The sequence below is a fragment of the Pimephales promelas genome, chromosome 4 (assembly GCF_988280905.1).
Source record: "Pimephales promelas chromosome 4, fPimPro1.hap1.1, whole genome shotgun sequence".
In the NCBI taxonomy this organism is placed as follows: domain Eukaryota; kingdom Metazoa; phylum Chordata; class Actinopteri; order Cypriniformes; family Leuciscidae; genus Pimephales; species Pimephales promelas.
In genome coordinates this window covers 26,788,974-26,801,466 of record NC_142772.1, presented here as the reverse complement: position 1 = coordinate 26,801,466, position 12,493 = coordinate 26,788,974, and the positions used below count along the sequence as shown (strand labels likewise).

Below are 12,493 nucleotides of genomic sequence, written 5' to 3'. Positions count from 1 at the left end.
TTTGAGGCACTTTCAAGACCATAGTTTATTTCATTGTAATAAAGTATATACATTGGGGTCCCTTTATAATGAGTCCTAAAGCTACACACATGATCTTAATTGTCTTTTACTCTGAGACACTTTTTAGACAAGTGAAAATCCCGACTCTTCCAAACAATCGGTGGATTTCTCAGACCATCGCTACATACAATTAACTATTGAAAAGCAAGTATTTTGCATCATGAAGAAAACAAAGAACAAAACAAAAGCATGTTGATTTAATTATTGCTATAAAACTAAATAAAAATCAGCATAATGACAAAAAAACAACAACATTAAAATATTGTGATTGAATGAAGGCTTTCTCAAAAGATTTTCATAGCGTAAAAACAAAATTAAGACGTGCTTGTGTTAGCTTTTACATGCCAGTCAAAATAAATGAACATGTTTGATACAGAGTTACGGTAAGCAGCATGATTACATTAGAAACTATATACAGAGTTAACTAGATTGTGACAGAATGCATTGTCAATCAGCAAATGATAAAATACTATCAAAAATATACTGACTCGAGAAAATGGTGGAATCTGCTCTTACATATAAAAGTCACATTATAAAGTCTATATATATGTATGTATATATATATTTTATTCCTATGTTTAGAAGTGTGATTACATGAATGAAACCTTTTGACATTCATAAAACCTTGAGGACTTGCCCTTACCTCTACATAAATCAATAGAAAAATATTTGAAAGAAAATTAAGCTGTATGCCATTCAGATGTGTTTTTATTTGCAGGGAGAACACAGATTACTTTAAAAAAAAAGCTCTTGTGGTCCTCATATTAGTTTCTGGTAGGCATATACAAAAGGTATGAAGACTACTGAGCAACCGAGGAACAAACGCTTTCTGAATCTACCTCCAATTAATGTCACGTCACAAAGAGCAACAGTACATCCTGCATCTTGAGAGCTATGCATCCTGTAACCAATCTCAGGCACATAAAAGTATTTGAAATTAATAAGAAGCACAAGAAAGCTAATGAGTCACAACAATAAATGTGTGAAGAGGTAGAGTATTGAAGCATTGAAGGTTGAAGCATTCATGGGGTGTTTATGGACCATACGGAAGGAATCGCAATGGTTTAGCTGTCATAAAAGATTGCTGATAAACCACCCAGTAAATATACTTGACAGGTCCTCTAACAACCTGAACTTCGTTTCTCCTCTCTAAAAACATTTTTTTCTTCTTTTTTTCGTTTCAGTAGTGTGAAGCTGCTTTGTGGCACACTTGCCACAAACCATTAAAATGTTATCACATCAGGATTTAGTCCTTGATTACCTTTTTGGTTTCTTTTCAGGCCCCATTATTAGTATGAAAACAAATTTTGACAACAAATTAAAATTAAAAATATGATACACAGCAGTGTACTTTATTTTCTTAATGATCTGTTGTGCCTTACCCTACACAGATACTGCTTTGGCGTACACAGCTTGAATCAATTCCAATGAAATGTATGAAACTGATGACAAAACATTGTAAGAAGAACTGTTAGATACCCAACACAGATATCCAGGCAAGAAAACAATGAAAAACAGGCCGTTTTGTGCAGCAATGCAAAATGTAAATGTTCCAACAGTCTATGGTGAGAAAGTACCCAATTGCATTCAAATGAACAAACAATTAAAGGAGGACAAAATACACCGGTCAAACAAAAAAGAAACCCAAGGACGGATCTTGCAGAAAGAGTAGGGAGGAAGGGAGCTATCTACAAGGAGAAAAAACAAGACTCCATTTTGATGCACCAGGTCAACCACTTCTCAAACCTGATTTAACCAGTCCAACCGTTTTATTTTCCATTGCTTCATTTGGTGAAGGCAGCCACCACAGCCCACAGCAGCTCATTGGTGTTGTTCTTCATGCTCTCTCCCTCAGGCTCCAGGTCTAGCAGCTGCCGTACTCTCTTCATGGCCAGATCGTACTGGTCATCCAGAAGCGGGGCAAACGCATTCTCTAGTACATCAGAGGAATGGGCTAGGAATATAAGGGCCAGAATGCGCTTGTCCATTCGATGAGGGTCGTTCACCCACTTGTCCAGCACGGCCTCCTGCACCTTCTTAATAAGGCGCTGCTTAATATTATTATTGGTAAGGGGGTGTGTAGTCATGTCGAACAAAAGGAAGTTTTGTTTCTCCGTTGTCAGGACGCCCTTCTCTACGAGATTCTTGGCCAGGCGCTCTCGGACGTTACGCAACTGATAGTGAAGCTTCAGCGGGTTCCATGTCTCGCCTGCAAAAGACAAGCACTTTCAGCACCAGACATCAACTAACATTCACTTTATTTGACAAGGACAGAGATCGAACCAATCTATCGGATTCAATCTACTGAAATATTGACAATTTGTGACCGGAGTAAAATAGTAGAGGTTTTCTTTTTCAGAATTGAGATGGATGTTGATTTTTTTTTATTATTGCTATGGCTACAGCTTACAATACCAAAAGGTAAACGGAAATAAAAAACTGACAGAAAATGCACTGCGGCAGCCGTTAAAAAGTCTGGCGTATGAGGTACACCTCCCATGAGGCCTGTATATTTAAGCCATTTCACTGTGAAGGACAGAGATGGAACAAATCAGGCCTGTTTGCACCTTGTGCAGTTGCTGCCAATATGTATTACATTTATTATGGGAATTAGGAGTTTTTAGGAATGTATTGAACCAGAAATGTAAATAAAGACTTCATCACTCATTTGACAACAGCAGCACAAAAAAAAATACATATATATTTTTCTATTATGTTTAATGGCACAGCTGTTAGATCCAAGTCTATAGTTAACATTTATTTATTATTATAAATGAAATGTTGCACCATAACTCTAATTCTAGTCAATATCAGTAAGCTGTTATTTATTTTATTAGGGCCAATAACCAATACGGGTTAATATAACAATTCTACATTATGCCTAATTATATAAAATAAACCACTAAGAAAAAAAGTATTTGCAAAAGTAAATGCAAGTGTATTTAGGCATAAAAAAGGATATTCATTTTAGAGAATGATTAAATTTAACAGTGTGTTAGAGTTTGGTGTATTTGGCCGAGCAGTGGTTTGGGTGACTCGCCGTCACCGATATACTACATTACTCCAATACATAAAATAAGTAAGCTTGAGCAGTTTTTGTGGGGAGAACAATTTATTGAAGGTTTGTAGTGTAGCAGTTCTTCAGCAGCGATGTTAGCATATCGCCCTTCAACAATCTTAACCCAAAGTTGTGTCTGTGAGACACAACTGTTTACATGATGGGCTACAAACAATAGAAAACTGTTAGGGCCTCTCCCACAGGAGATAGATCTACCCTGAAATCTACTGTGCAATGTTGTTTCTTTTGTCATTCACACCAATCAGTTTCTGTGGGCCATACACCTTTACAGACACAGATAGATATGATTCCATCTAAAGCATAGTTGATTAAATCTAAGGCAGAGTCACAATGTAAATGAATCTGATGACTGAAAATACAATCCATCAAGTGTCATTAAATTTATTAGTGCTTTTATTGATTAGCTTAACTTTAATTGAGCATTAGATGGCAGCAAAGGTAATCTAAATGTAAAAACAGAAGATATTTTGAAGAATTTTGGTAACCAGACAGTTGATGGTAGCCATAGAATTGAAAAGGAAAAAAAAAGAAAGGAAAAAACTTTGAAATGTTGGGAACAACTTGAGGGTAGGTAAATGACAGAATTTTAAATCTCTAATATCGACCAATGCCTATATAAAAAACTACTACCACTAAAGAAACAAAGGAAAAAAAAAACTTATATATTGTGCATCCCTATTTTAGTTTTCGGGTAAACACTTTTTCAGGAGTATAATCCCATTTATTGATAGCTGCTCCAACAGGCTCATTACATTATTAATAGTTTTAATATGTTTTTGTCTAGATTTGCGTCTAGATTTGGACTTTTCCAAGTTTCAGACAGGAATTTTGAAGACATTGGTCAGCTCCTGTGCTGAAAGCAGACAGCACAGGATCAAAGCAGGCTGTGCTCAAGCATTTGCTAGTCATCAGCCTGCAGTAATTTATAGCTCTGATCTAATTCTGAGCACATTTTTATACACTCTCTAAACGAGAACGTCAGCTCCTTCTCTCAGACGCTTTGATCTCACCCTTTGACCCTTCGGCTCTCCATACCGAGACATTTCCAACTGAGCTCATAGCCACAGTAGGTACCAGAAATCTCTCTCGATCACTGGACCAAAGCAAGTCTGGATCCAGATGTTTTATGCGCACCAGGCAAGCACAGTATATGTAGCAGGTAGCAATGGTTGAAATTGTTCAATTTAATACAATTACACTATTCAAAAGATTTGTAAAACTTTTATTCAGAAAGCATGCATTCAATTATTCTAAGGTGACAGAAAATACTTTTATCATGTTACAAAAGGCATCTTTTGTAAATAAATGCTGTTCTTTTGAACTTTCTATTCATCAACATAATAGAATAAGAAGATAATAATTAGAAATGTTTCTTGATCAGTATATTAGAATGATTTCTGAAGGATCATGGGACACTGACGACTAATAATGGCTGCTGAAAATTCAGCTTTGCCATCACAGGAATAAACTGTATTTTTAGAATATATTTAAATAGCAATTAGTTATTTTAAATTGTAATGGTGGTTCACAATATAACCGTTTTTACTGTATTTTGATCAAACAATTGCAGCCATAGTAAGCTTTAGACTTCTTTCAAAAACATTTTACAAACCCTACAACCCTGAAATATGATGTGATCAATAATAATCAAATAAGAGTTCAAGTTTTTAGAGTGTAAGCATTTACATAGTAATATTTATGCTGTTCTCTAAAGCCAAGGTTTGGTATTACTGAAGTAATTAGGGGAAAAAAAATTCAGATCTCAAATGATCTGTGGTTACTCACCACTGAGCAACTCTACCCAGCTCTGCACGGTTTCGGGCGGTTGAGTGTCTTTTATGTGTTTTAGAGCCTCGTCCAACAGCACGTCCCCAGTTGGAGCGTCAGACTTGCATATAATCTAAGAAAAAGGAGAAGAGAAATGTCACCTTATCCATTAAAACATTATACTGCCATCAAGGCAGAGAAATCATGGGGGTGAAATCATGCGAAGGAGATGAACTACTTCAACTGAAGACCAAAGAGTTTTAATTCAAGAATTACATCTAATGCATTTTCCAGGGATACATCTTCCAACAGCCAACACCAACCGCAAAAAGTGGCCTCCTGACACACAATTAATATCAAACTGCTCCCTCTTGTGGTAGAAAATGTCACGAGCATGCTGAATTCTACAAGCACATAAAGAATATATCATCTGAATTTGTTCAGTCCAGCTGTGTTTGTAGAAACCCGTTCAACTGAACCTGTACCATCAGTATAGCCAAATATAACTGAAATGTTTAAATGATGTTCTGGGAGGATATTTTTAAAAACATGTCTCTGTATTTTCTTTTTAGTCCATATAATGAAAGTCAATAGGATCCAGACATTCTTCAAAATATCTTCTTGTAAAACCAAGTTTGGAACAACATGAGGGTGAAGAAAAGATGACAGCATATTTGTTTTCGGGTGAACTGACCCTTTAAATGTGTGTTAGTAAGTGAACAGAGCTAAAGGAAGCATCCAAAACAGGAAGCCTCTCCCTATCGTATGATCATTTCCAGCATGCTGAACAGTTTGTTTTACCTTCCGGGTAAGCAGGCTTTTCCTCCTCATGCCACAGGCCTCCAGCTGCAGTCTTCCTCGTAAGGCCAGCTCAATGAGCATGCAGCCCCGCAGGCCTGATGAAATGCAGTCATTCCAGAAGGAGGTGTAGCCCTGCACATAAACAAAACCCAAGTCAGTACAAATGCCCCATCAAAGTTCAGAGCTTCAGTGCAGCTATACAACTTCCATCCAAATGGTTTGTGAACAAAGAAAAATATTCTAAACAGTTTACAGATTACTCAAAATGATAAAAACTGCTAATATGGGCTCCAGTTCTTTTGTGTGAAGTACCACAAATACGACACAAATCACAAAAATAAAAAGAATTCTGAAAAAAAGAAAGAACTGCAATTCAAATGTAAATTTAACAAAGAATTGCAGTAAAAACATGCATTCCCATAAGAATTTTATCACACAAAATATGGGGAAGATTGATAAAGTTGTATATTATAACCATTTATTTTTAGGGTGACGTTGTCAAAATGATATTCGTTCACACAGATCAGCGAATACGACTAAAAACACTGTTATGCTGCCAGTAGTTGGCGATGTTACAGCTAATAACTTAAAACTACAGCTAATAATAGACTCGTAATATGCATGCATACACATGTCACAATTTCAAAAATTCACATTTTTTGTAGTTTACACAGGAGAAAATAATAGTATCCTTTTCAAAAGTTTGCATTTCAGGCTCCGTTGTTGACGTATAAATGAATGGCCAAAAAGCATAAACTATTTTACTTTTTTAGTTAAAAGTGGTGTCGTGTAAACAGCTCCTTAGAGTTATCTAAAAATATTTTGTGGTACTGCATGGTAAAACGGAAGAGGTGATAACAATGCCTGTTATTTTAACTTTGTCTAATCAGCTGAAATGAAAATGTATACTACAGACCGTACCAGAAAAGAGTCAAAATGGTAATACCGGTAATATATTTGATCACACAACCTGTTGGAGTAATACATTTGTTTAACTATTGCATTTCTTTGAATTCCAATTCAGTCAATTTCTCCTGCTGTCATAGTTTAACTTTCTGTGGGGTGTGGACAATGAAATTTAAATTTCATTGCTTGAACTAAATTAATGAAATAAAATGGGGAATTTTCCCTAACACTGATGGATAATTATGATGTTAGTTTTCATCTGCCGGAGTGTCATGTTCAGCAGTGGATGAAGTGAGCGATGGATCCTTCCAGCACTAACAAGGCCTGCTTTGTGAAGGTCCAGCCTCTCTATCCCAGAGGCCACAACCGGGAAACAACAGGCCTCTTTTAAGGCACTGGCAACACAGGCAAGTTTGCTCAGCACAAGCTAAACCCCAGAATAATGCACAATGAGTAGGCTAAATAATTAAGTAAATCATTTTGAATACGTCAACAGGAATTATAACGTGAAATGTTAGTTTCCATAGACAATTTGCTTTAAACTGGAAATTAAGGATGCACCGAAAATTATCATCAACTATTTTCTGTCCGAAAGAGAAAAAAGGCTGAAAATATGGCGCCCTGCCCCTCCTCTCCGTGTTCAGCGATCCGGTTGCACTCTCTTTCAGCATGTTTTGTAACTTTGCGAGTGGCTCCGCTTCCAGAGATGCACAGCTTTGAAACAACAACTCAGTGTTCCGCTGTGTGAGTACATGTGGTCTGCTCTCTACGTTCCGTGTGTGCGCTGCGCACTCTGCTCAATGTAGCGCTCAGTGCGTACATGCTCTTAAAGGACCGCTGAAATCTAAATTTAAGTTTGTTAGCTTTTAGTATGACTATGTTAGCCTTGAGGTCAGAGGTGGAAAATAACGAATAACACTCGAGTTTACTCGAGTTACTAAAGTAATTTTTGTGTACTTCTACTCCAAGTAGTTTTTAAAATCTGTAATTTTACTTTTACTTAGGTACGTTTTGATTGAAGTACTGTACTTTGCTACATTTGAAATCATGTCTGTTACGGAGTAAAAATTAATAATACAAGGGAGAAAACAAATCACACTTCGAAAACTACTGTATTGATTGGAGGGTGGGAGAACAGATGCGCAAAAATAGTGACGCAGACCCCAGCTGAAGCTGAAAGTGAAGCGCCCTTGAATTCTTATGAAGTGAATTGCCAGTACGGAAATACTTTGGATGTAGAAAAAAGTGTGGTTGTCCTCGAGATATCCAATTTGCAAAAAAAATGTGGACGCAAAGTGGCTGCAAAAGGAGGATACATAGGACACCATGTGTCAAAATGATGAATGGATGAATACATGGAAAGTAGAACTGTGCAATTAATCCAATCACGACATGGTCTGAATATTTAAGTGCAAAAAACTGCTATGTACATATATGGATATAGTATTGTAGTAATAGTATTGAATGCTAACAGTAGGTGATGGTCTGCTACAATAGCAGCCCCCAAGGGAGGCTGATGAATTACCCCCTTGCATCCACATGTCTCCAATTTTTTGTGATCACTCATACTTCACTAGGCTACAAAAGCACCAATTGCACATGCGCTGGAGAAACAGCATTTACGTTGAATTTGAAGAGAGGATGTGTGAAGAAGTCCGTCGCTACCCACACCTCTACAATCCGTCATTACAACAATATAAAGACAGCCAGATGTTCAATCATTTGTGGAGGGAAATTGTGTAAGTGAACAAGCCGATCTTTTTTGAAACACGCCCACCGAGCGGAGCCCAGCGTACATTTTGCGTAGCAAATACAAGTAGTCTGCATCCAAGCACTCAACTCATACAATCACGATCAAATAACATGTCGACATTACATTTCTCTGGACTTGTTTCTGTTTGCAATAGCCCTCCTGTGCTGTAACATGGTTCACTGATCCATTCCCTGCTGTGCTCAAATGCTCTGATAATAATAGAGCAATATCTTTCTAAGACTTTACTTTATTTTGATAATTGGTCAAAAAATAAAAGTTTTTTTTTAAATTTTTCTCAAAATAGCCCCACACTAACACCGTAACATAATGAGGGTCCCTGCATGCAAAACAAAGCATTGAGAACTTTGTACAGACCGTTTAATAAGAAGATACTTTATAAAGACAGTTCACTTCGTGTATACAGACAGGAGCCATCTTAGAAAATAGTCTCGATTAGTCGATCCCCGAACGCTGTTCATACAGTTCAGAAGTTTGCCAAACTTCATACAGTTCAGCTCACTCAGCACGTCGTTCGTGGTTTGACTAGTCGTGACTGTTTTCCAAAGACGGCGCCGCCTGTATACACGAAGCGAACTGTCTTTATAAAGTATCTTCTTATTAAACGGTCTGTACACTTACAAAGTTCTCAATGCTTCGTTTTGCATGTAGGGATCCTCATTATGTTACTGTGTTAGTGTGCGGCTATTTTGAACCATGTTGGTGCTATAAACTAGCGATTTCTTTTTACTTAGTAAATCCCCCCAGTACTAGCATTATAAACTAAACAGTTTTTAGAGATAAAACTCTTTACATTCGATTATCATGAAAACAAATCTCAGGGAATGGTTGACTAGGTACCAATGTTTTATTAGACCAAAGGTTCATTTTGCACCGGAGTTCTCTTTTAATCAAAGTTGTCTTAAGACAAGAATGGTTATTGTTCAAAATATATGCATAACTTTGATGAAAAGGTTTTGATTATTCCCTTTAAAAGTCTAATAAAAAAAAACTAATTTAAAATAGGACATAATTATTTATTACATAATTATTCGGTTTTCGGCCAAGTGCATCCAAAATTTTCGGTCCAGAATGTTCATTTCAGTGCATCCCTACTGAAATTGTTCAGAACAATAAAAAAAAAGAAAAAAAAGAGGAGAGAGAAAAAAACAAACAAACATGAGATTCAAGCATCTGTGTGTGTAGTGATGACATACTACACACGAACATGGCTTGAATTGCATGTTGTTGTTTTTTTCTAGTGTAACTTAAAAAGAATCATCAAATGTCAAAGCTGCTTTATCATACAACAACAGTGCATGAGGAACAAGTTCAGCAGAAACTGTGCTTGGTTTATTAAAAAAGAGCTCATATTAAGAACAACTTTATACTTTAAAGACCTACTCTACTGTTCAAAGGTTTGGAGACAGTACAATTTTTTTTTAAAGAAATTAATACTTTCATTCAGCAAGGATGCATTAAATAAATGAAGTGACAGTAAAGAAGAATAACATTCAGACTGTCTTTTCTTCCCAATTGTTATGTATATCTGAGGAGTGAAACTAGAACTAGCAAACAACAACATATAGGACAGTACTTGATTTTGTCTATTGGGAATTGATTGGATCATTGTTGTTTGCTTTTGCTGTGGCAGGTTAGACAACATTTCTTCTTTAAACAACACAGCACTCAAACTCAGGAAAAGTTGGTCATGGTTTTCTCGTTGACATTGTGCGCAAGTCCTCTGTCCTGTGATTTGTGCTCTGTCACATCCGATGGATTTCGCAGAAAATCCGAGAAATAGGAATACTGGCCTTCTGAGGTAATAGTAAAACCCGACAAGTGGATCATTTTAATGTATGATTACAACCTCTTCACAAACAAACAGGCAATAAAAAGGATTCATTTTAGAAGAAGCCATGCCAGCTACCCCTGCAGTTAGCTGCACAGCTAACTTCATTTTTTTTAATCATAAGACTAAAATGAAATTTAATAATTCTTACAGAGCTGTGTGATAACGGATTATAAAGTTCTACATAATTTTATGGAGTGTGTCCTTTGCTTTTCAAACAGATCCTCCATGTTGGTGACCTCCAACCCAATGAATGGTTATGATACTAGCTTACAAGTCAACTTGCTAGGCTAAATACTTAACAGTACAGACTGTATATTTGTTTAACTCTGCGAGAGAGGCTAAGTTATTGCTTTAAAACAACGTTTTAACCATAAATATTTTCTCTAATTTAGAGTCCAAACAAATTATTTGATGGGGCTTAAAACAACGGCTATCAAACCATTTTGGATGTTTTCCTTACTGTAGATTTGATTTATGTCAACTCAGTAGTAGTAGAGGTTTCAAGTTTCATATCTGTATCAAAAGGCAAACTTTAGAAATACAAACGTAAAATAAACCTAGGATTTGTCCAAAACAGTTTGGATTTACATGCTTTGTTAGAATGTGTACAACATGTGGGTGACTTAGTAACAATAATTTAAGTGGGTAATAAAGACATTTCGACTATTAATTCGTCCTGCAACTATAAATCTTAACAATAAACAAATGCTTCACATTTTAGTTTCTTAAAGCAGCACTGTATAAAACCATCATGCTGAGCTTCATGTGGATATGACAAGATAATGTCATAGCATCTTAACGTCACAATGGTTATCATTTGCTGTAAGAAACGGTCTAGAATTTAAGTATTAGACAGTTAAAGGCATAACTTGGGATTTTAAACTGTTCTTTACGCAATGTCGATTTGTTTGTCTGATGGTACAACGAGAGAACTTCTAACTTAACTGCAGTTCAAGGCAAGCTAAAAGCTACATTGCACCACAGCAATATTGTTGTTTGCTTTTGATTCAAAACGTCACCATTTTAGAAAAGAAAATGAGTTTTAATAAACCCAGACTGTTTCCAGCAGCATCTTTCTTTAAAGAGCTCAAATGTAACGTAAACTATGAAGCACACGATCGTGGAGAGTGATGATGTGACAACTAAGCTAACGTTACTAAAAAAAAGCAAAACAACAACAACCTCGCGGTCTTTCAAGCCCAGCAGCAGTACTTCCTCCATCAGGGTCAGTCTGGTTTCCTTGGCATCGCTGCTGTCGTCGTCGTCCTGCTCGTCTCCTCGGCGGGGCTCGTAGTCCTCGTCGCCGGATCCGCGCTCTCTGTCTGCGGCTGCAGCGCTACGCGAAGCCTCGGTGCGCCTTTGCACCAGGCCGGAGCTCCGCTGGGTCAAGTTACTCATCTCTCAAACAGACTAAAACAAACCTCCTTCCCAGACTCCTGTCTGAGAACAGACTGGATTATTCAGTCCTATGCATAAATGATCCCCGGGGTGAATACGGGGAATAAAGGTGTGTTTAGGGATTTGTTTTGGAGAGGGGCCCCTCGCGATCCCAGCCGCGGACCGTCGCTGTTTCCGTCAGGTTTAATATGGCGACCTGCCGTGAGTGACGACTAGCTACAACAGTAGATGTGGCATCTCAACACTCAGTTTGTATCTGAGGAGGTAGGCTACACAACGAGACAGCATTTTCAGTGAGGTGACACCACTAGAGTTATTATAGCTAAAGCCATTAAAAACATTTTAGTTACGTAATCCTCTATGGGGCATCGTTTATAACTGATGCGAAGAAAATAGCTTTTTTTTATAATGTAATAATAATAGTCAACAAAAAAATAAAAATACAGTTTAGAAATATATGACATCAAAATATATGAAGAGTGAATTTTTTTGGCAAAAAGAAACTAGAGATAATACACTCTATTATTATTAGGAACTTTATTAGGATTATTAGGAACACATGTTCAATTTCTGATTAATGCAATTATCTAATCAACCAATTACAAGGCAGTTGCTTTAATGCATTTAGAGGTGTGGTCCTAACTCCAAACTGAATGTCAGAAAGGTAAAGTAATGTGATTTAAGCAATTTTGAGCGTGGCAAGGTTGTTGGTGCCAGACGGGCCAGTCTGAGTATTTCACAATCTGCTCAATTACTGGGATTTTCACGCACAACCACAACCATATCTATGGTTTTCAAAGAATGGTCAAAAAACATCCAGTATGCGGCATTCCTGTGGGCGAAAATGCCTTGTTGATGATAGAGGTCAGAGGAGAAT

General features: G+C 37.0%; 1 protein-coding gene across 1 annotated transcript; it reads right to left on the bottom strand.

The window, feature by feature from the left end:
- Positions 1 to 12,043, bottom strand: golph3a (golgi phosphoprotein 3a). Its single transcript, XM_039650047.2, has 4 exons — positions 11,401 to 12,043; positions 5,708 to 5,839; positions 4,925 to 5,039; positions 1 to 2,269 (listed from the first exon to the last, which is right to left on the bottom strand). Exons 1-4 carry the CDS (start codon positions 11,614 to 11,616, stop codon positions 1,845 to 1,847), a joined length of 888 nt encoding a protein of 295 aa, XP_039505981.1. The 5' UTR covers positions 11,617 to 12,043; the 3' UTR covers positions 1 to 1,844.
- Positions 12,044 to 12,493: the final 450 nt, after the last annotated feature.

Excerpts from the sequence above, each read along its gene's own strand:
- golph3a (XM_039650047.2), bottom strand. The coding sequence starts at position 11,616 with ATGAGTAACTTGACCCAGCGGAGCTCCGGCCTGGTGCAAAGGCGCACC. Across the intron at positions 5,840-11,400 it reads TGGGCTTGAAAGACCGCGAG|GGCTACACCTCCTTCTGGAA; the intron begins GTTGTTGTTGTT and ends GTTTATGTGCAG. Across the intron at positions 2,270-4,924 it reads CTGGGTAGAGTTGCTCAGTG|GCGAGACATGGAACCCGCTG; the intron begins GTGAGTAACCAC and ends TGTCTTTTGCAG.